Source organism: Sminthopsis crassicaudata, chromosome 6 (assembly GCF_048593235.1).
Source record: "Sminthopsis crassicaudata isolate SCR6 chromosome 6, ASM4859323v1, whole genome shotgun sequence".
Taxonomy (NCBI): domain Eukaryota; kingdom Metazoa; phylum Chordata; class Mammalia; order Dasyuromorphia; family Dasyuridae; genus Sminthopsis; species Sminthopsis crassicaudata.
The window spans coordinates 74136994-74157588 of record NC_133622.1 but is presented as its reverse complement, the minus strand read 5'-3'; the positions used below and the strand labels follow the sequence as shown (position 1 = coordinate 74157588).

Below are 20595 nucleotides of genomic sequence, written 5' to 3'. Positions count from 1 at the left end.
TGTTATTACCCAGCGTCACACAGTAACAACCAACCTGGGATTTGAACCTACCTTTTATGACTACAAATCCATTGCTTTTTCTACAGTACTCCAACTAGTCCTAAATATATAGAGATCTTTAAGGAAATCATATAAGAGTTTAAGACTTTTCCTCCCCCTCATCATTGCCGAGACTGCTACTTCTGATAATTGCTAATTCCATCGTTGGCTCCCTGTTGAAAAATAGGCCCCGTAAAGTCACAAAGAAGTGTCAGCCCCACACCCTACATTGCAGATACAGCAGACACTACGCCTTGTGCCCGCTGTAAGGAACGAATGCTGGCACATTTCAGGGAGCTCCTTTTGGGCCAGTCATTGTTACTGCGAAGAGTCTGACACAGTGGCTGGCCCTAAGCCTCTTGGCCCTTCTAAGCACGTTTGGTCACTTTGCTTACACCAGGACCCTGGATGGAGCCTGTGATGGGATCAGTGATCCGTTCAGAGTCCAAGGCCTGTTGTCGGACCCGATCCTTATCATGGGGAAACAGCAGCACGAGCCGCTGTGTCCAGCCATGCTGGATGTCCTAATAAAGCTTCGAATCCAGCCACCAAATGAGATGCTTATTTGTAAAAAGAGCTAGCTCCGGTGTCTGGCTGCGTAGGCGCTCTGTGAAGGCTCCCTCCCTTTCTTACCCGTCCAGGACACCTGGACTCGGGGAGCGCCGGGACCAGAGAGGGAATGCGTAGCCTGAAAAGGAGAAGACGGGGAGACGACGGGTAACTGCCTTCAAGTGCTTGGAAAAGGCCAGCCCAGGCCCATGGCGGATGATACCAAGCACAGTGTAGGCCTTATAAAGGGGGTGCGGGTGGTCGGGGACGGGGGACCTGGTTGGGGGAGGAGACTTCCTGCCAGTTTGGGCCGTCTCGGGAGGGAGAGGGGTTCTCTTCTTTGGAGGACTTAAGCAAGAGGCTGACTCATTTGCCACAGCTGCTGTGGTGGTGACTTTTCAGCTGCACGAGTGGACTTTGAGTCTTTCTGTTTCTGAGGCCCCTGTGGTCCCCCAGAGCTTCTTGTTTCCATGTAGACATCCGTGCTCTCAGAGTGCTCTTGCAGAAAGGCGTGCCCTGGGCCACTGCCCGGAAGGTCCACGAGTCTACTAGCCAGACCTCGGAAAGGGCGGTGGGGACTGTCCAGTGATACGGTCACTGGGAAAGGAGCCAAGGACACGAGAAGGAGACGTGTCTATGGAGGGCCTCCTGGCAGGCCGTGTGAAGGGAGACACTGCAGGGCCGCCAACACGGCGTGCTCTCCTCAGAGAAGGTGCTGGGCTCCGTGGGCAAAGCAGAGCCGAACCGGCTCAGAAGGAACACGAGATGTGCACAGTGAGAGTGTTCATGTGACTGTTTGTGTCCGGCCTGTGGCCGAGCTCGTGGCGGTCTGATCAGCCACAGCCGGACACCTGAGACCCAACTCTAACCTAGTGAGCCCTTTGGTTCTCTTGGAGCACAAAGGACTTCAGCACCAACCTTTGGGCCAGGGATTGCCTGGGCACTTGAGATACACATACAGTGAATAAAGAAATTCTTGCTATACACAAGGAGCCTACATTATAATTAGGGATATTACCAGAAAGGCCATGGACTAAAGGTGTAGAATTGAGTATACTTTTTTTGGATACCGTTAATGGGGGAATGCTTTATTTTACTGTGCATTTTTGCTACAAGTGTTTGGTTTTTCTTTATTCCCCCAGTCCTCAATATGGGTACAGGGTGGACAGAGAAGAAGGGAGGGAAGGAAGAAGGGAAAGAAGGGAAGGAGGGAGAGAGGGAGGGAGGGAGGGAAGCACAGACAAGCAGTACAGCTTTGAAAATTATAGATTGAACTTAGTATATACTAAAGTATAAAGAAAAGTAATCTATGTCTAATAGTTTTGCACTTTTGTGTATAATCCTGTTTGCATGTACACATGCACACACATATATTCCTTTCTCTCCATACATATATAAATATGTGTGTGTATATACACATATATACACACACACACATACATATTCATAGCAGCAAGATTATATATAGTATATATACCCAAAAAGGAATTTATGTTTGTGTGTATACACACACATACATATGTGTGTGTGTGTGTGTGTGTGTGTAAATACCTCTTTTATTTGGTGTTTATTTAGTGCAGAATAAAATAATTTTTTAAAGTAAAAAAAATTATAACGGGGAGACAAGAACATAAATAAATATGTAAAACATAAATTAAGAGAAGAAATACAAATAATGTGTCTGTGTCATCACCAGTTGTCTTGACCTTCACTTGAATGACCTGCCTTATTGCTTGTGGCCGTGAAGAAATCATTTCTTATCTCTGGTTTTCATTTTCTTCACCCATAAAATAAAAAGGATTGAACTAGGAGGCCCTTTCCAGACTAAAATTTCTCCAAAATTCTGTGATGTGTGTGTGTGTGTGTGTGTGTGTGTGTGTGTGTGTGTGTGTGTGTGTGTGAGAGAGAGAGAGACAGAGAGAGAGAGAGAGAGAGAGAGAGAGAGAGAGAGAAACAGAGAGAGAGAGAGAGAGAGAGAGAAACAGAGAGAGAGAGAGAGAGAGAGAGAGAGACAGAGACAGAGAGAGACAGAGAGAGAGACAGAGAGAGAGACAGAGAGAGAAACAGAGAGAGAGAGAGAGAGAGAGAGAGAGAGAGAGAGAGAGAGAGAGAGAGAGAGAGAGAGAGAGTGTATGTACATAACTGCTAAATCCAGCAGGCTCTTACAAGGTGCCTCTTGTACAGAGCTGTGGATAGTGCAGGGCTAGAGAAATATTGGCCCTGTCTCTCATGGAGCAGTACTCTTCATTGGTTCCAGTACTGGACTTTCAGGCAAAAGGTACAACAAATCCATGTGCCTGTGAATAAAAGTTTTAGAACTTTGATAGGCCTCAGTCTCCCCACCAGTAAAGTGAGAGTAGAATACTATGATCTCCAAGGTGCCTTCTACCTCTGAATCTGTGGTCATGTGGTGCTACACCGAAAAGGCAAAAGTAGATCTCTCTTTCACCTGATTCAAGGAAGTTTAGCTAGACAAATACCAGAGGTATTTAAAGTTTCATTGGAAGCATCCATGGAACTTCAGCTTAGGACATTTGTACTTCTAAAGCAGTCCCAGCTTGGACTTCAGCGTTATAGCGAGGGCCTCATGGCCTACCCATGTACACCCATCCTGGACCACCCAGAAAATAATCAAGTTCCGAAAATACCGATTGTGGAATGCTTTTTCTTCTTTAAGTTACAAGATACTGAGATATGAAGGAGAGACTGAGGGAGAAGTATCATTTACTTCCCTAAAACAGAGAGCTGTCATGTTTACTCCCAACTCAAACAACTCGTTTTTAAAGATTTGCCTCCAAGAAACTAAAAGCCTGGATTCCGTGGCCTGATCGGCAACAGCCTCCAACCTGTTTTCTGTCACTGAAGAAAACAAATCTTTTGCCTGTCTCTGCCTGGGGGAGGTGGAGGAACCAAGGAGGTCCTGAGTGACTAAATCAGATGAAAGACTTGCCTTCTACCATGGAGACATGGAGCCTAATCAAGTGAAATGAGTTTGAGGTCTCTGCTCATTTCCTAGGGGAGATCCGTTCACATTACAAAATCACGACATCCCATTCATCACAGCTGACGTGGTCTGTGCTCAGGAGAGGACCTCAGCTGGGACTGAACCACCTGTCTTTTCTGGAAAGGGGGCACTTTATCCGAGTTAGAGTTGAAAGCCTTGGAGAAGGGAAGCTTACCAGGCAGGGCCCGGACCTCAGTAATGTGCACAGAATTCTGTGAAAGGGAAAGTCATATTTACCATGGGCAAGGCAGGAAGATGGGTGGGCGGCCTTTTAACTGTGTCAAACATGAATAATCGAAAGAGAGGGCTGCTAAAGAGGCTCTGCAGAGGAAGCTAGACGTGACCCTCCCCCTTTCTTTATCACCTAGTTTTTATTCAGCAGGAGGAGAAGATTTTCATGCATCAGAGTTTAGAATGGCAAAAAGTGTTCTGTTTTCCCGACTGATAAATGAACATCATCTCTTTTATTTCTTTCAGGGCATCATTGTAACACCATTGCTGCTGCTGATTTTCGTGAGTATTTTGATGTTAAGGCTTTAATACCTTTTATTAAAAGTCATTTACAACCTGTTAAGAAAGGTCATTAGGGGAAAATAGAAATTGGTAGCATTTTGTACCATTTTCATTTCAAATGTTTTAAAGTGTTCTTTAGGTATAATCAATCAGCTGGTCAGGCAATATTTAGTTATTTATTTTTTTCCAAATACATGTAAAGGTAGTTTTCAACATTCATTTTTGTACAGCTTTGTGTTCCAAATTTCTTCCTTTCCCCTTTACCTCCCAAAGATAGCAAGCAATCTAATATAGGTTAAATATGTGCAATCCTTTTAAACATATTTCCATATTTGCCATGTTGGGCAAGAAAAGTCAAACTAAAAGGGAAAAAAAACTTGAGAAACAAGCAATCAATCAAAAGGTGAAAATACTATGCTTCCATCCACATTCAGTCTCCACAGTTCTCTCTCTGGATGTGATTGACATTTTTCATCCCAAGTCTATTGGAATTGTCAAGCAACATTTATAAAGCACCTACTATGTGTCAGGCACTGGCATTAAGCATCTGGGATACAAAGAGAAGCCCTCAAGGAGCTCATAGTTTAATGGGGAAGGCAGCATGGCAACCATTATGTACAATCAAGCGATGTACAGGATAAATAGGAGATTGACAGCAAAGGGTAGACACTGGGGGATAAAAATTGCTTTCTTGTAGAAGGTGGGATTTTAGCTGGGTCTTGAAAGAGTACAGGGAAGCCACATACTAATGTAATTTGGATGATGTTAAGAATTCAATCTCAACAGCAAACATTTATTTATTTATTAATAAGTTTTTATTAAGCACCTATTACTAAATTACCTTTAGTGCTGGGCACTGAGCATATAAAGACAAAAATTATACAGACTCTACCCTTAAGAGCTTATATTGCATAAGGGGAGTTAACATTTGGTTAACAGATAAATAACTACACAAAATAACGCAGGGTGGGGGGAAAGGGTGGCTAGCAGTTGAAATGATCAGCCTGTGCCGTATATGAGGAGAATCTGATTTGAATCTTAAAGAAAACTAGAATCTCTTAGAGGTGAAGATAAGAAGGTGATACAAACCATACATGGGGGGGGGGCACTGTGCAAAGGCAGAGAAATAGAAAAAGGGATGTCATGTACTTTAGAAAGTAGCAGATAATGCAGTTCTGTTGGAACATTAAAACTGCACAGAGAATAATGTGTACTAAGCCTGGAAAGGTAGACTGAGTCACTGATTAAGTGCTTATTATATACAAAGTACCATGTTAGTTACTCGGGACACAAAGGCTCTCACCTTATGAAATTATAATCTCTGCCTTCAGAGAGTCTTCTGGTTCTGACTACCTTCATAGAAGAAGCAAGCTCTTGTGGTTCCATAATCCCCCTGAAATCACAATCACCTTTGAATTCACACTCACTTCACCTGAGTTCTGTCCTAAATGCTTATTGACTGAATTTCATTTTGGCATCAATACAATGAAAAAAAAAAAAAAAATTGGTACTGATCCAGAATTCTGAAGCACATGGGCCTCGTGGACCAATCAAGGCTTGGGAGACTGGAGGTTCCAGAGAGCTAGGCTGCAATAACTCATTGTATAATTTTGGAGAAAACGCTCAACTCAATTCAGCCAGTATTTAGTAAGCTCCTACTGTGTTGTGTTTGGGGAGGCAGCCTGCTAGAGGGAATGGAGGGCTGCACTTGGAAGCCCTGGGTCCAGATCTTGCTTGCCTCAGTGGTTGAGGCTTAGTGGAAGTAGTAATTGCACCTAGCTCGTGGGATTGTTTGAGGATTGAATGAGAGAATGTATGTGTAAGAAGCAAAACATCTTCCCAAGAACTCGACTGACTCCCTGATGAGAGCAGGAAAGATTTATTTTACATTATTGCAAGAATGAGTGCCCGGGTGAGTGAAACTCCAAGGGCAGCATTTCAGTTCCTGTCCTGAAGCACAAGTCCCTGATTCCCATTAATTGGACCTTACAGAAGTTACATGACTGGAATCTCCACACCTGATTACACAGCCAGTCCCTGCCCCCAAGGAGCTTGCCTTCTGGAAGGGGGAAGCCAACCCGGGAGGGCTAAGGGCAAAGAACAAAAGCTCTTTTCAAATCTCAGGCCACCACCCCATTACAAACCCAGGCCCTGCCCCCTAGGAGCTTGCTTTTTTTTTGGAGGGGGAGGGAGATAATCTCTACCCTGGATTATTCTTTGATGTTCTTCTGGCTTTCAATTTTCTAATTTAAGTTTCATTTCTCCAATTTAATTTTCCTAACTGTGGAAACCAAATAAATATACATCCATTTCTCAAAGTATGTGAAGTATTTTGCAAACTTCAAAGCACTATACACACGCTAGTTGCTACTGCTGTTTGTGATACTAGTAGTAGTAGAAGTAGATGGTAGTAATAATTGGAAACAGACATGTGCTTGACCTTGAGGATATTCAGAGAAAAGAACAATTTCTGTCCTCAAGAAGGGCTGGGGACATGTGTTCTACATTCCACTTAACATCCCTCTCAGACACAATTTCCCCTTCTCTAAAACAGAGGTAATTACGCCTCTCCAAATCAACTCCAAATCAGGAATATTATAAGGGCAAAATAAAAGGATAAATGGCAAGGAATGCAGAAATGAAAGCGTACTCTGTAAGTGGCAGCTGTTGTTAACTGAGTCAAAATTGTTTGTTTTTTTTAAAAAAGGAATGCTAATTAAATGTCTTATTTCTTTTGCTGCTGAGACATGAGAAATAGAAAAAAGATTATAATAGAAATTAATGTTATTCCACGCTGAGCACAGCAGCATATTTAATCATGAGTAATACCAAAAATATTTTATAAACGAATTTCTTTCCATGCACACATTTCCCATATATGAATCACTTCCCTTATCACAGAATGCAGTCACTGCTGGGGCTGGAACTGAGTTCATCAGCCCTATTGGATCCAAAACAGGGGAGAGAAATTTATGTAGATCTCCCTCTACCCCACATGATCACCCAACTTGGAATTCGTTAACATAGCTCAGTAAGGGACTCTCCGCTTTCCAAGGAATTCAAGAAATATGGAGGACTAGCCAAGCTCCCTAGCTGGCTTTATCATCTAGGAGTGAGGTCCTCTCCAGACACTGTCTTTGAACCCTGGCTCAGACCCACTCATCTGCAACAATTTAATCCATTCAGCAAGCATTTATTTAGAGCTGGGCAGCACAGTGCAGGGGGAGAACACTGGCCGGGAGTCCGGCAGGTGGGGATCCAGGCCCCCTTCTGGTGCCACATGGGCGCCCGGGGAAGCTCTGAGGCTGTGACAGCAGGTGTGAGTCTGCACGGGCGGGAGTGTCACTGGGAGATCCTTGTGTTAGTGAGATCTGGGCCAGGCTGTGTTTGGGGCCGGAGGGCACCAGGACAGGCTGGGAGGCGGTCCTTGACTCGGGGAGCTTGCGTTCTGAGGCCGGAGTTCGGAGACCCTGGTTGGGTCTGTAGACCTTGACAGGAAAGGCTGATTTGTGAAACCCCCGTACTCAGAGCAAGAGCAACCCCTTAGTGCGTGTTCTTTGTTAAGCTAGGTTTAGCTGCCGTGCCCCACTGAGGATGATTCTACCCTGAAGCTGGCTGCCTGGAACTACCATATCATCAAAAGTCCCAGGGCTGCCCGCTGCTCTTCCAGCTCATTCACCACTCCCCTCCTCCTCTGCTCAGATCCTTTTGCTTGCCCTGATACCTTTCCTCTCCCCATTTTCTAACTTCTTTTTCTGTGTTTCCTTCTGCCTTTTAGAATATAAGCACTGTGCGAACAGCTTACTTTTGTGTGTGTGTGTGTGTGTGTTCCTTGTGCTTAGCAATGTCATATAGCAAGTAATTAATGTTCATTTTGTCCATCCATCCATCTGTCCATCCAACCATTCATTCATCTATCCATCCATCCAACTATTTGTCCACCCAATCATTCATCCATCCTTCTATCCACTTATCCTTCCATTCAATTGTTCATTCATCTGCCCATCCATTCATCCATCCAACTATCCTTCTGTCTATCCATCCATCCATTCACCCACCCAACCATCCAACCATTCATCCATCCATCCCTCTGTCCATCCATCCTTCCTGTCCATCTACCTCTCTATATATGGTTGTCTTTTGTACTCAGAGAGGAACCAAATGCCATCACTATGTCAGGATTAAGCCAGAGTGTGTCCCACTGTGTCCCATACAGACTCCAGAGGCCTTATGATGGCTAGGCACAAATACCCCGTATGAATGTTTGGAGTGGAGATGTCTTCAAATTGGTGCATCTCACATTTCTTTTGAGCTGCTGCAATTCTGCTTTGATGCAGGCAGTCCAGTGCTCCCATGCCTTGTACTTGATTCCGGAGTTCCTTGAGAATGTCCTTGTATCGCCTCTTCTGATCTCCGAGGGAGCCCTTGCCTTTTCTGTCCACCTGTCTGTCTGCTTACCTGTCTCTATCTATCTGTCTGTCTGTCTGCCCAGGGTTAGTTTCCCCATACGGACAGGATTTGATCAGCAAATCAACTGCATTGACAAGACTGTAGTGGCATCTATTCCAGATAAAGCTAGAACAACGTCTTGCTTGATATTCCATTGGTATAAAAGAATTATAAAAGATTTCATCACATCAGTTGTTTGAGTTCAAAGATTGTTGCTGATTAAAGATGGGTCTTGTCTGAAAACAGGCCCTATGGGCTCTCGGTACCTGCACATATGTTCTCGGTGTCTAACTCAAGTTACTTAGTGCAGAGGGAAATAAAACTGCCTGTCTGTGACAAACGCTAAAATTCAGACTTTTCACTAATGCAGAATGGCCTCTTCTCTTTCCTGATCCCCTCTTCCCATGATGTGTTAGCCTATACTAGTGAAATTTTATGAAACCTTCTAGTCTAGACTTTTTTCCCTTAAAAATCTGTGTTGGAGGTGATGTTTCCCAAGCTCCAGCCTCCGGCCCTGGGAGACACCAGGCTTCCTTTCCCAGGCAAGAGGCAGCAGCGGGATGTCTGGAATCAGATGAAATAAGTGGGCATTTTTACAGGGTTTCCTGAGAGGTCCCCAGCAGGTGAGAACACCTTTGAGAAGGGCAGCCTCTCCCTGGGGCCCATTTCTGGCACTTACACTTCAGAATCTGTTTGCCAGCTTCTCTGGCCACTCAGCTCATCAGGTGGCCACAGGGGCTCACCCAGTCACGGCCATGGCAGCTGACCAAAGATCACCTGAGCACCTTCTGGAGAGCTCCCCCACGCTTCCATTCTGTAGCTCTGCGTTAGCTGTCCTCACAGCCATTTCTTTCTTTTTTTTTTTTAATTTTAAAATTATGACATTTTTTTGACAGTACATATGCATAGGTAATTTTTTACAACATTATCCCTTGTACTCCCTTCTGTTCCGAATTTTCCTCTTCTTCCCTCCACCCCCTCCCCTAGATGGCAGGCATTCCCATACATATTAAATATCTTATAGTATATCCTAGGTACAATATATATGTGCAGAACCGAATTTTGCTGTTGTTGTTGTTGTTGCAAAGGAAGAAGGTAAATAACCTGGGGAGAAAAACAAAAAAACAATGCTCACAGTTTACACTCATTTCCCAGTGTTCCTTTTCTGGGTGTAGCTGATTGTGTCCATCATTGATCAATTGGAATTGGATTAGCTCTTCTCTATGTTGAAGATATCCACTTCCATCAGAATACATCCTCATACAGTATCGTTGTTGAAGTGTATAATGATCTCCTAGTTCTGCTCGTTTCATTCAGCATCAGTTGATGTAAGTCTCTCCAAGCCTCTCTGTATTCCTCCTGCTGGTCATTTCTTACAGAACAATCATATTCCATAACCTTCATATACCATAATTTACCCAACCATTCTCCAACCGATGGACATCCATTCATCTTCCAGGTTCTAGCTACAAGAAAAAGAGCTGCCACAAACATTTTGGCACATACAGGTCCCTTTCCCTTCTTTAGTAGTTCCTTGGGATATAAGCCCAGTAGTAGTATGGCTGGGTCAAAGGGTATGCACAGTTTGATAACTTTTTGGGCATAATTCCAGATTGCTCTCCAGAATGGTCGGATTCTTTCACAACTCCACCAACAATGTATCAGTGTCCCAGTTTTCCCACATCCCTTCCAACATTCATCGTTATTTGTTCCTGTCATCTTAGCCAATCGGATAGGTGTGTAGTGGTATCACAGAGTTGTTTTAATTTGCATTTCTCTGATCAATAGTGATTTGGAACACTCTTTCATATGAGTGGAAATAGTTTTAATTTCATCATCTGAAAATTGTCTGTGAATATCCTTTGACCATCACAGCCATTTCATAAAGACACTCTATCCCAGAAGGCTTGTGACTTGCTTGTGACTGGGGTCCTTGCCCTGTCAGAAGGAGTAGCTCATCCCCCTTTTGCACTAAGCATCTCTCTTCGAAGCCAGCCCGTCTTGGCTGCCCAGGCTCCGTCTCTATGACGACCCACAGCGGTGCACGGGAGGAAGGATGTTGCACACTGTGCACAGGGCCCTGGCCCTGGTGGAGGGAAGATGTGGTCAGCCCCTGCCAGCAGGGACCACAGCCGCCTCCCAGGGGAAGATTTCCTCATCTAATGAGCAGGGATTATGTGTTACCCCCCTAGGCATGTTGTTGATGGGTTGGATAGTCAGTAAGCATTAAGCACCTGCTCGGTGCCGGGCACCTTGCTGAGCTCTGGGCAAGCAAAGAAAGGTAAAGGAGCCCAGGGTCAGTATAATGGGGGAGATGAAAGGTGGACAACCGCCCACAGACAAGCCATGTGCAGGAGAGAGCAGGTCCTCGATGGAGGGAAGGCACTGGAGCTAAAGGTTATCATGAAAGCTGCTTGTAGAAGGCGGGATTTTGGCCAGGACTTTGTGGAGGCGAAGTGTGCCGTGGAAGAGCACAGGGCCTGGAGTCCTGCTGCCCTCAGACTCCCCCCTTCTGCCTCAGTTTGCTCATCTGTAAAATGAGCTGGAGAAAGAAACGGCAAACTCCTCCAGTACCTTTGTCAGGAAAGTCCCAGTGGGGTCCCAAAGAGTTGGACATGACTGAGACAATTAAATAATCACAACAGGGAAGCTGCACGAGGATGGAGCGTGTTATCATGGGGGATAGAGAAGGGGGGAGAAGGGGGGAGAAGGTGAAATTATCCGGGGTTGGGAGGTGGAGGATCTAACACAGCCACCAGTGAGGGGGCCAGAGCCAGGAGATCCGAGTGCGAGGGAGAGTACGGGTGGGAGGGTGACGTGATCCTGCCTCTGGGACTGCTTTGAGGCGGGGAGACTTGTGGCAGGCAGAGCCCCGGCAGGAGCTCCATGGGGCGGGGCTGTTCTGAAGGGACCATCCGTGGCTCATCAGCAGCCTTGCCATAGTGCTGGGAGGGAGAGTGAGGAGCGGAGGATGAGCAGGATTTAGAGCCTGGAGGTTGGGAGAAGGGTGGTGGAAGGAAGGAAGGTTTAAGGGGAACATGACAAGTTCAGTTCAGACCTGTTTAGTTTAAGCTGTCGACAAGACATTCATTTTGAGATGTCCACCAGGCAGCTAAAGATTCAAGAGTGAAGGTCAGCGCGAAGGATGGGCTGGAAAAGCAGATTTAAGAGTCATCACCTAGAGATGATGATTGAATCTTTGGGAACTGATGAGATCATCGGATTTACATTACAGACTTTAAAACTCTAAGTAAATGTCAGTCATTGCTGTCTCTCATCACTTCTGGAAATGAAGAGATTTCATCATGTTCTGTAGATGGGGATCTCCATGGAGTCTGCCATGGGAGAACTGAGATCAGAACCCCAACCTCACTGTCCCCTAATGCGTTAGGAACCCACTGCTTATTACAATCAGAATATCTAGATGAGACCAAATACACGATTGTTATTGATGAGTCATGTCCTAGGCTTCGTGCCCCCATTTGGGGTTTTCTTAGCAAGGACACTGCAGTGGTTTGACATTCCCTTCGCCAGCTTTTTTACAGATGACCAAACTGAGGCAAAGAGGGTTAAGTGACTTGCCCAGGATCGCACAAGCATTCTAAAACTCGGGAAGAGCCTGGCTCCAGATCTGATGCTCTGTCCACTTCTGCTCCTAACCATCCATTAGGAAGTTGTTTTGATTTGTCTACATTTTGTAGTCATAAGATGGTAATAATTGCTGATTTTTATTCAGGTCTTTAAAACTTGAGGGTCAACATTTTACAGTAGAAATACCACTGGAGTTAGGGAATCTGAGTTCAAATGCTACTTGTATGACCTTGGCAAAGGCACTTAACTGGGTAAAATGAAGTTGTTGGATTTTCCTTATCTCACATGATCCTCACTGCAACTCTGTGGTGTACATATTATCATTATTGCTGTTTCACAGATGGAAAACTAAGGCTCAGAAAAAGTAAACAGCTTGCCCAGAAACCCACAGAGGAGCTAAGATGGGATTCAAGCCAGTCTAGAGCTCCAGATCTAGAGCTCCCTCTAGAAAAGAGGCAAAGGTCAAGGTCATAGGGATAACCTCTGCTGAGAGCACGCAGACTGAGCCAGATTCTTCAAATGAGTGAATGATGGGAAAGTCTTGTACCCTCTCTAGTAAACAGTCTCTGCCTCTGCCACTGCCAATTGTAATAACGCCTTTATTTATACGCCTTTCCTCCTAAGAGTGCAGAGTGCTTTCGTGTATATCATCTCATTTATCTTCACAAGGTTCTTACAAAGTCAGTTAGGGCAGACGTTACTGGTCTCATTTTACAAATGGAGATGCTTCAGCACCAGCAGGTCCTGGTGAAAGGAGGTTCTACAGGCACCTGCAACGTACAAATGAGATTCGGCTCTAATTTGGTTATTTGGAATTCTGAAAGCATTTACCCCAAGAAATGGCATCCCTAAGTGACAACTCCCACACTGAGGCTGCAAGTGCCTGGTTATCCTCATTGTTACGGAATGATCAATAAGAACTGCAATAATTCACACTTAGGGCATGGAGGGATGGAAGGAGCGCAGGATGGAGAGCCAAAACCACTGGATGCATTCTAGTGGCAAGAGCAGGGAGGGGAAGAGAAGAGAATAAGCTTTATGTAGCACTATTATGTGCCAGGCTCTGGTTCGAAGTGCTTTACAGTTATTGCCTGACTTAAACCAACTCTGAAAGATAGCTACTTCCTTTTGCATTTGAGGAAACTGAGGCAAACAGTGACTTACCCGGAGTCACCTTGCTAGTAAGTGTCTGAGGTCACATTTGAATTCAGGCCTTCCTGACTCCAAGCCCAGTGTTCTACCTCCAGCGCTTTATCTGCCACCGACTTTCTTGTGCCAGCAGCACGGAGGACAGAGTTCTATTATCATTACTCCTTAGTGTTTCCTGGGTATAAGGTTTAATGTTTGCCTTGAGACATGCTATGAACTTTCCAGTCAGTTGAATTCAGCTTATTCTAAAACCTTATTTGGTTGAAATATAGGCAGAAAAGAATATGAAAGGATATTGCAACGTAATGCTATGATGTAGCTTCTTCTATCATTTTTTGGTAATTAAAAAAAAATTTAAACAAATACAAAATGAGAAAAGAAAAAAAAAAATGTCATATGCACAGTAGACCATGAGAGAGGATTCAGTCTAAAACAATAAATTCCCATTTCAAGAAAACCTATATAATAAATACTCTATATTGTTTTCAAAGCTGTCCAGCTTTAGGGGCAGCTAGGCGGCGCAGTGGATAGAGCACCAGCCCTGAAGTCAGTAGGACCAGAGTTCAAATCTGCTCTCCGACACTTAACACTAACTGGCTGTGTGACCCTGGGCAAGTCACTTAACCCCAGCCTGGGGGGGGGGGGGGGGAACTGCCCAGTTTTGTTTCCTTGTTGGTTTTCTTTTGTTCTCTGCTGTGTGCTTCTATTCTTTATTTTTTCTTTTGTTTCTCTTTATCTTTATCTTCCCCACTACCATCTTAAAGAAGGCTACAATTAAGCATCTACACACACACATACACACACACACACACACACACACACACACACACATCTGTAAGACCATACTATGATAACCATTTTTCTTTATAAGTCCCATGGAAGTAAATATATACATAGATATACACCCACACATATATGACCTTACTATGATAGCCTTTTCTTTTATAAGTCCAAGTCTTTTCATCTTTTTCTAAACCAACCAGCTTATCACCACAGCAATATTCCAACTCAGTTACATTCTGAAAGAGATGATCTATAAAATAATTTCCCTCCAATTTTCTGCATTCCTTCCATTCTTGGCTACATAGATTTTATTTATACTGGAAAATTTTAATTTAAAGCAATTGAAATTATCCTCATCTTTTTATAGCGTTTAAGGTCTGATACTGTTCAGTCTAACTCTTACATCTTTTCCCCCTTGTTACTTTGACCTTTTGTATTACCCATAACAATAAATATTGTTCAGTTATTTAGATCTGAGTTTAATTGTATGAAAAATGTTTCATGTTTATGGTCATATCGTCCCTATATCTATTTTGGACAGGCATATGCTCAGATATTTTATGCTGTGTAAATATTTTAAATGGTTTAGAACTATATTGAATAATGTTATTGATACATATGTAGTCTATTTTTCACTTTTGATTAAATTTCTTTTACATTTAACTTTGATATAATTACCATCTTTGCTTTTTTTACATGCTAAATTCTGCTCTTGCCCTTTATTTAATTTTTGTGTGTATCTCTCATTTTTATGTTTTCTGTAAACAACATATTGTTATTCAGATTTTTAATCTAACTATTTCTGTTTTATGGGTAAATCTGTCCTATTCACATTCTAAGTTTCAATTACTTCCTACTTTTCCTCACTGTCCTTCTCTCCCTAATTACCCTCTGCTTTACTTCCACCTGCTACTCCTACTCCCTCCCTTTTTCTTTCCCCTCATCCTATCCCCTTATCCTCTTGGGTTTTCTTTTTTCTGGATTTAGAAGATTTTTATATTCTTCTAGATATATATGTTCTCTTTTTAACCCATTCCCAATGAGAGTAGGATTCTAGTACTATCCACCCTCTCCCATAAGCTTTTTCGCCATCCGTTCTTCCTTTTGTGCCACATTTGAATGAAATAATTACACCTTTTTGTCTCTCCCTACAGTTTTATTTTTTTAATTACCCCATAATATTGAACTCAATGTCTTTCTTTCAAACTACCCAAATAATGATGACAATCATGAGTACCACTAATATTTTCACATATACAAAGTAAACAATTTAATTTTGAGTTTCTTATAATTGGTCTTTAATGTTTACTTTATATTTCTTCTGGACATTATATATTGAACTTTCTTTCAGGTCCTGAAAGTCTTTGAGTTAGTTAAATATATATATATATATATATATATATATATATAATTTCATTCAGGAATAAACTTAAGTTTGCTAGGTAAGTTATCCTTGGTCATAACCCTGATTATTTTGCTTTACAGAACATAGTATTCCAAGACCTACAGTTTTTCAATATAGTAATTGCTAGTTCTTGAGTAATCCTTATTGTGGTTCCATGATGTTTAGCTTCTTTTCTTGTTGCTTCCAATATTTTGTTCTTACCCTAGAAACTTTGAAACTTGGCGATGAGGTTTTTGAAGTTTTCCTCCTGAGATCCCTGTCAGATGATGATCAGTGGATTTTTTCTATTTCTACTTTGCCTTCTTCTAGAGTTACAGGACAATTTTCTTTGCTAACTTCTTGTAATATTATATTAATCTTAAATAAGATTATTTTTAATCATAATTTTCAGGTAGCTTATTTTTATATCTTATTCTCCAAATTACTTGTTTTTCTGATAAAATCTTTCACTTTCTCTTCTATTTTTTCATTCTTTTGTTTCTGTTTTATGATTTCTTGGTATCCTTGAAGGTCAGTAGCTTTCCCTTGACCAATTCCATCTTTCAAGGAATTATTTTCTTCCTTAACTTTTTAATTCTCTGTTTCTAGTTGGTTGACTTTCTTTTCATCATTTTCATCATTTTCTTGATTTTCTTGAATTACTCATTCCCGCCCCCCAATTTTTCCTTAATCTCTCTTATTTGATTTTTAAGGTCCTTTTTAAGTTCTTCTAAGAACTTTTTTTGAGTTTGGGACCATTTGATATTTTTCATTAAAAAAAAAAAAAGGCTTTTTTAAGCCCATTATCTTCTTCTGAATATGAACCCAGATCTTCTCTATCCTCATTGTATAATCCATGACTGGGTTCTTTCTCTTTGCTTATTCTTTTTTGTTTGCTTGTTTTATTTTGTTTTTATCAGCTTGGAGTGTAATTAAGTTGTAGTCCTAAAATATGCGGAATGATGGCCCGAGGGTCAGGCCCTTTTTGTTGCCATCTTCTAAGGTCTGTCTCAGAGACTTGCCTTAGACTCTCCTCGCTGCTCCTCTGGCGAGGGCCCCCGCCACAATGTTTCACCTTGCTCCCTGCAGTCCACAGCTGTCCTCTCTGCCCCAGAACTGAGCAAGGCCTGCTCTCCTGCAGGCGCCCCCAAGGCCAGCTCCTCCCTTTGTTCCTAGCCCAGGACGCCTCTGCTCCCACAGCTGTGCTTGGTGGCCGTCTGTGGAGAAGGGTCCTTCGGCCTCTTCCTCTCTCGTTGTCAGACCCTCCGACTGCCCCCGAGAGGCAAGTCTCCGAGCCTGAAGCTGCTCCCAGCTCTAGCTGCGCCCGCTGGCTTGGAGCTGTTTAGGGATCAACTCTTTCTTAGGGTCTTCTCAGATTGTTTTGGGAGGAGAGTTGCTTTACCAGGAATTATTTCTGCTCTTCTGAAGTGATGTTCTGCCTTTTGTTGTGGAGGAAATTTGGAGAGCCTCAAGTTTTCTGACCTAGTCGGCCGTTTTCCTGAATGTTTCAGGTTTCTTCTTGTTGAGTCAGTATTCTGAGCCCATGTTCTACTGAAATCATTCTGGAGGCATATGATAAACTAGAGTAAGGAAATATACTTGGGCTTAGCTAACTCTGAATGGTCTCAAAGGCTTACAGCTCCCAGATTAGTTGACCAAGGTAAACCTCCCTCATTGTATCAGTGACTCCCCTTATTCTGTGATCCCGCAGATCCCACCCTCACCTTCCTTTTAGTAACTCCTTGCTTATCAGTCAGTCCACAGCTGTTCTTCCAGGCTGTTCTAAGTGCTGACGATGCAGAGACAGAAATGCAGAGGAATTGGAAAATAAAGCATGTATGTGTATAAATAGATTAAAGTGAGCATGAGTCAGGTGCCAAGTCTATGGATGATTGGGAAATATTGGGGAGAGGGGCTAGCATCTTCCCCTGGAGTGGTAGTGGGTCTTTTTTATGTTATTCTCTGACACCAGCAAGTCAATCAATCAAAAAAGCATTTATTAAGTGTCTGCTATGAGTCAGACATTATGGATACAAAGACTTACAGGAAGCCACACCATCCCTTTCAGAAAATGGTAAGTTTTTGTAGTGAAAGGGGGTTACTCCACTTTCAGTGATCCCAGAGCCTTCCTGAATTATCTTTGTATATTGGGAATAGTTGCTTATAATAGGATATTCTTTATATGTTTGTCTACCTAGCTGCTTCTTTTCGCCACAACTAAATATAGTTTAAGTCCTTGTGTGACCCTTCTGTGGTCTGGAAATGTGTCCAGTTCCCTCTCAGGTGTCACTTTTTGGTACCGGTGTGGATCCTGAGGTCTCATGGGCAGTTCTCATGGGGTCCACACCCAGGTTAGCCATTGAGGAGCAACCTTGTGCAGTCTGGTATGGCCATCACTCAGAACCCCACATCAGTTATCTTCTTACGGCCTCGAGATGAATGATCAAGTCGTTCAGGATTTATAGGCTCTCACAAACAAGAACTTGCCCCGTGGTTCCATTGGTAGGAGGAACTCTCAGGGAAGAACCTCCTTTTGCAAATCTTCTTCCCTGCTTATCCCAGTTCAGGCTGGTGACTTCTCAGCCAACTGTAGACTAGGGGATGTATCCTAGCGCACTGACAGGATAGTTAATAACAGAGTGCATTCAGAAGCCAGACTTGAACCCAGCTCTCATTAGCTTCGAGATCAGCTGTCTTATCAACTCGTCATTATGGTTCATTATATTTTTTTGCAATTGATGTGGTCAGATGGTTTAAGGGGTCCTTATGAGGTCATGTGGTCCATTCCTCTGATATCACAAGGCTTGCACTGTTATTTAAAGCAAGGGGATTCCTTAGGACCCCCTCCCAGTGTGCCACAGTTTCTTAAAAATAAGTACTGGGTCTTATCTTTTCTGATCCTCATAATGATCCTGTGAGATTGGTGGTGTTATTAGGCCTTTTTCAAATTCTGCCTCTGACCCTTACTGTACAATCTTGGGCAAATCACTTAGTATCTCTAAGAATTAATTTTTTCATAAAATGATAAATTTCAAGCTTAAAAAACCTTAATGGCCATCTACTTAAGTCCTCTTATTTTAGAAATTAAAAAATCAGGGGCCCCGCAAGGTTCAAGGGCTGGCCCAACATCCATACTGGAAGTCGGAATCGTGGTCCCACCGCCTTTGTACTGGTTGTCCCCCATGCCCGAAGTATACTCCATCTCTTCTAACTCCTCCTCTCTGAGACCTTTCCTGGTCTCCCAAGATGTGAGAGCCAGCCCCACCCCAAATCGTGTTGGTTCTCTTTCATTTATACCTATTTGTACTTGTTCTCTTCTCTAAATAGACTCTCAAGTTCTTGAGGGCACTTTTCTGTTTTTCTCTTCAGGGCCTAGCATAATGTTTTGTTTTATACACAAACACACACACACACACACACACACATATTATGTCTGTGTGTGTGTGTGTGCACTTAATTACTATTTGTTTATTGCCTGGTTGACTCCATTTCAAGCACCCCATCCACAAGAGCTGAGTGTGTAGACTAAACAGGGCTAATGAGAGGACTCACCTCATAAGCTTGTTGTGCGGACCAAATGTTTGAGAGATCAGTCCATCATCACTTATTAAATGCCTGCTATGTACCAGATACAGTATAGTGGATAAAATGCTGGACTTGGTGTCAAAAGTAACCTGACTTCAAATGTGTTCTTAGATACTATCATCAACAGGGCTTCTTGTGAGCTCCAAATAAGACAGCACATTTTGCAAACCTTAAAATGCTGTATATGTTCAGCAGTTTTTATTCTCTCTTAGCCTGTGCCCTGACCTCCGTGACATGTAGTGTTGGGCTGGCGCACAATGGGTGTTGTGTTGTACAAGATGTTTTGCAGAGACGGGGCCCAAAAATGTAGCCAGAGCTTGGAAAATCATTGCCTTGTAAATTAATGTGCAAAGAGCTGGAGAAATGTGGAGAAAGGAGACATTTGGAAGGAAATGAATCCAGGGAGATGCTGTTATTGAAAGGGAAAGACAAAGTGGAGACAGGGAAGAAACAGCGTCCTAGTGGTATTGAGAATGCAAAGAGCTCAAGATGCAAAGCCTTGATCAGCAGTAAAACTTGAATATCAAAATGGAAAGGAGGCTGATTCAAACTTTTGGCAGATGCCAAGCGGCATCCTTAGTAGGAAAAGTTGAGGAAACAGTGATTTATTTTGACAGTCTCATAAATTGGGCAAAGCTGTGTGATGTCCCATGAAATAAATGGTTAATCCTTTTTGTAGGATTCTCTAAGCCCTGTCAAGTCTAAAGTTGTACATTTCCCAGCAAGTTAATGCGATGAAACTTATACAATAACTTTCCCCACTTCTTGGGTTTCTTTTCTGCACACTTTAGTTCTTGGGTCATTGTTGGCATCGGTTCTTAACAGTGTCATTCTCCATTAGTACATGGTCTGACAGACCACATGTGAAATCCCAAATTTGCCACCAAGCAGTTATCAAGTGCCCGCTGTGTCCAAGGTGCTACTCAATGAGGAGCAAAAGGGAAAAAAGGAGATGGTCCCTGCTTTCCAGAGTGGGATCCAATTAAATCCAGCTCTAGTGATGAAAAGCGTGTCTATTTGTGAGGCTTTTCCATTCTTTTCCTGTTCTCTCACCAGTCGGTTGCCAGGTTTGTGAGTTCTGCTCCGTGAAAGGCATGAGAGTTTAGCGAGCAAAAATAGGAAGCAAGACTGGCTATGGAGGAGTGTGGTGTGGCTGGGGAGACGGACAGAGCAGCCCACAGAACAATCCTTCGGGACTTAATTGCTCACCTGCACGGTCTTGCCTGCGTGCAGAAGGATTTCACAGAAAGGAGAGATGGGGCTGGGAGGGAAAGATCCGTTACACTTGCAGAAGCTATCAGTCCTCATTAGTTTTCCAGTTCTGTGACTGCCTACAAGCTACAGCTCTTGAACTTTTGATCCGAGCCATAGAAATAATAATAATGTACAGAAACCATTAGTATCACTTACGACACTCTGCCTCTTTTTCCATAATCTATTTGTGGAGACATCTGCATAATTGATATTCACATTTATGATCACATATGAGAGGCATTTAAAGTAGATGGCTCTTAAGGAGTCACTTGTATTCTCTGCTGGCTTACTAAAG

The 20595-nt window shown here is 43.0% G+C and overlaps 1 protein-coding gene across 1 annotated transcript in view; it reads left to right on the top strand.

The window, feature by feature from the left end:
• SLC10A7 (solute carrier family 10 member 7) overlaps window positions 1-20595 on the top strand; it is a 252938-nt gene that overhangs the window by 171894 nt on the left and 60449 nt on the right. The window contains exon 6 of the mRNA XM_074276184.1: window positions 4070-4105. Coding sequence (XP_074132285.1) covers window positions 4070-4105 — 36 coding nt within the window. The remainder of the gene's footprint in view (window positions 1-4069; window positions 4106-20595) is intronic.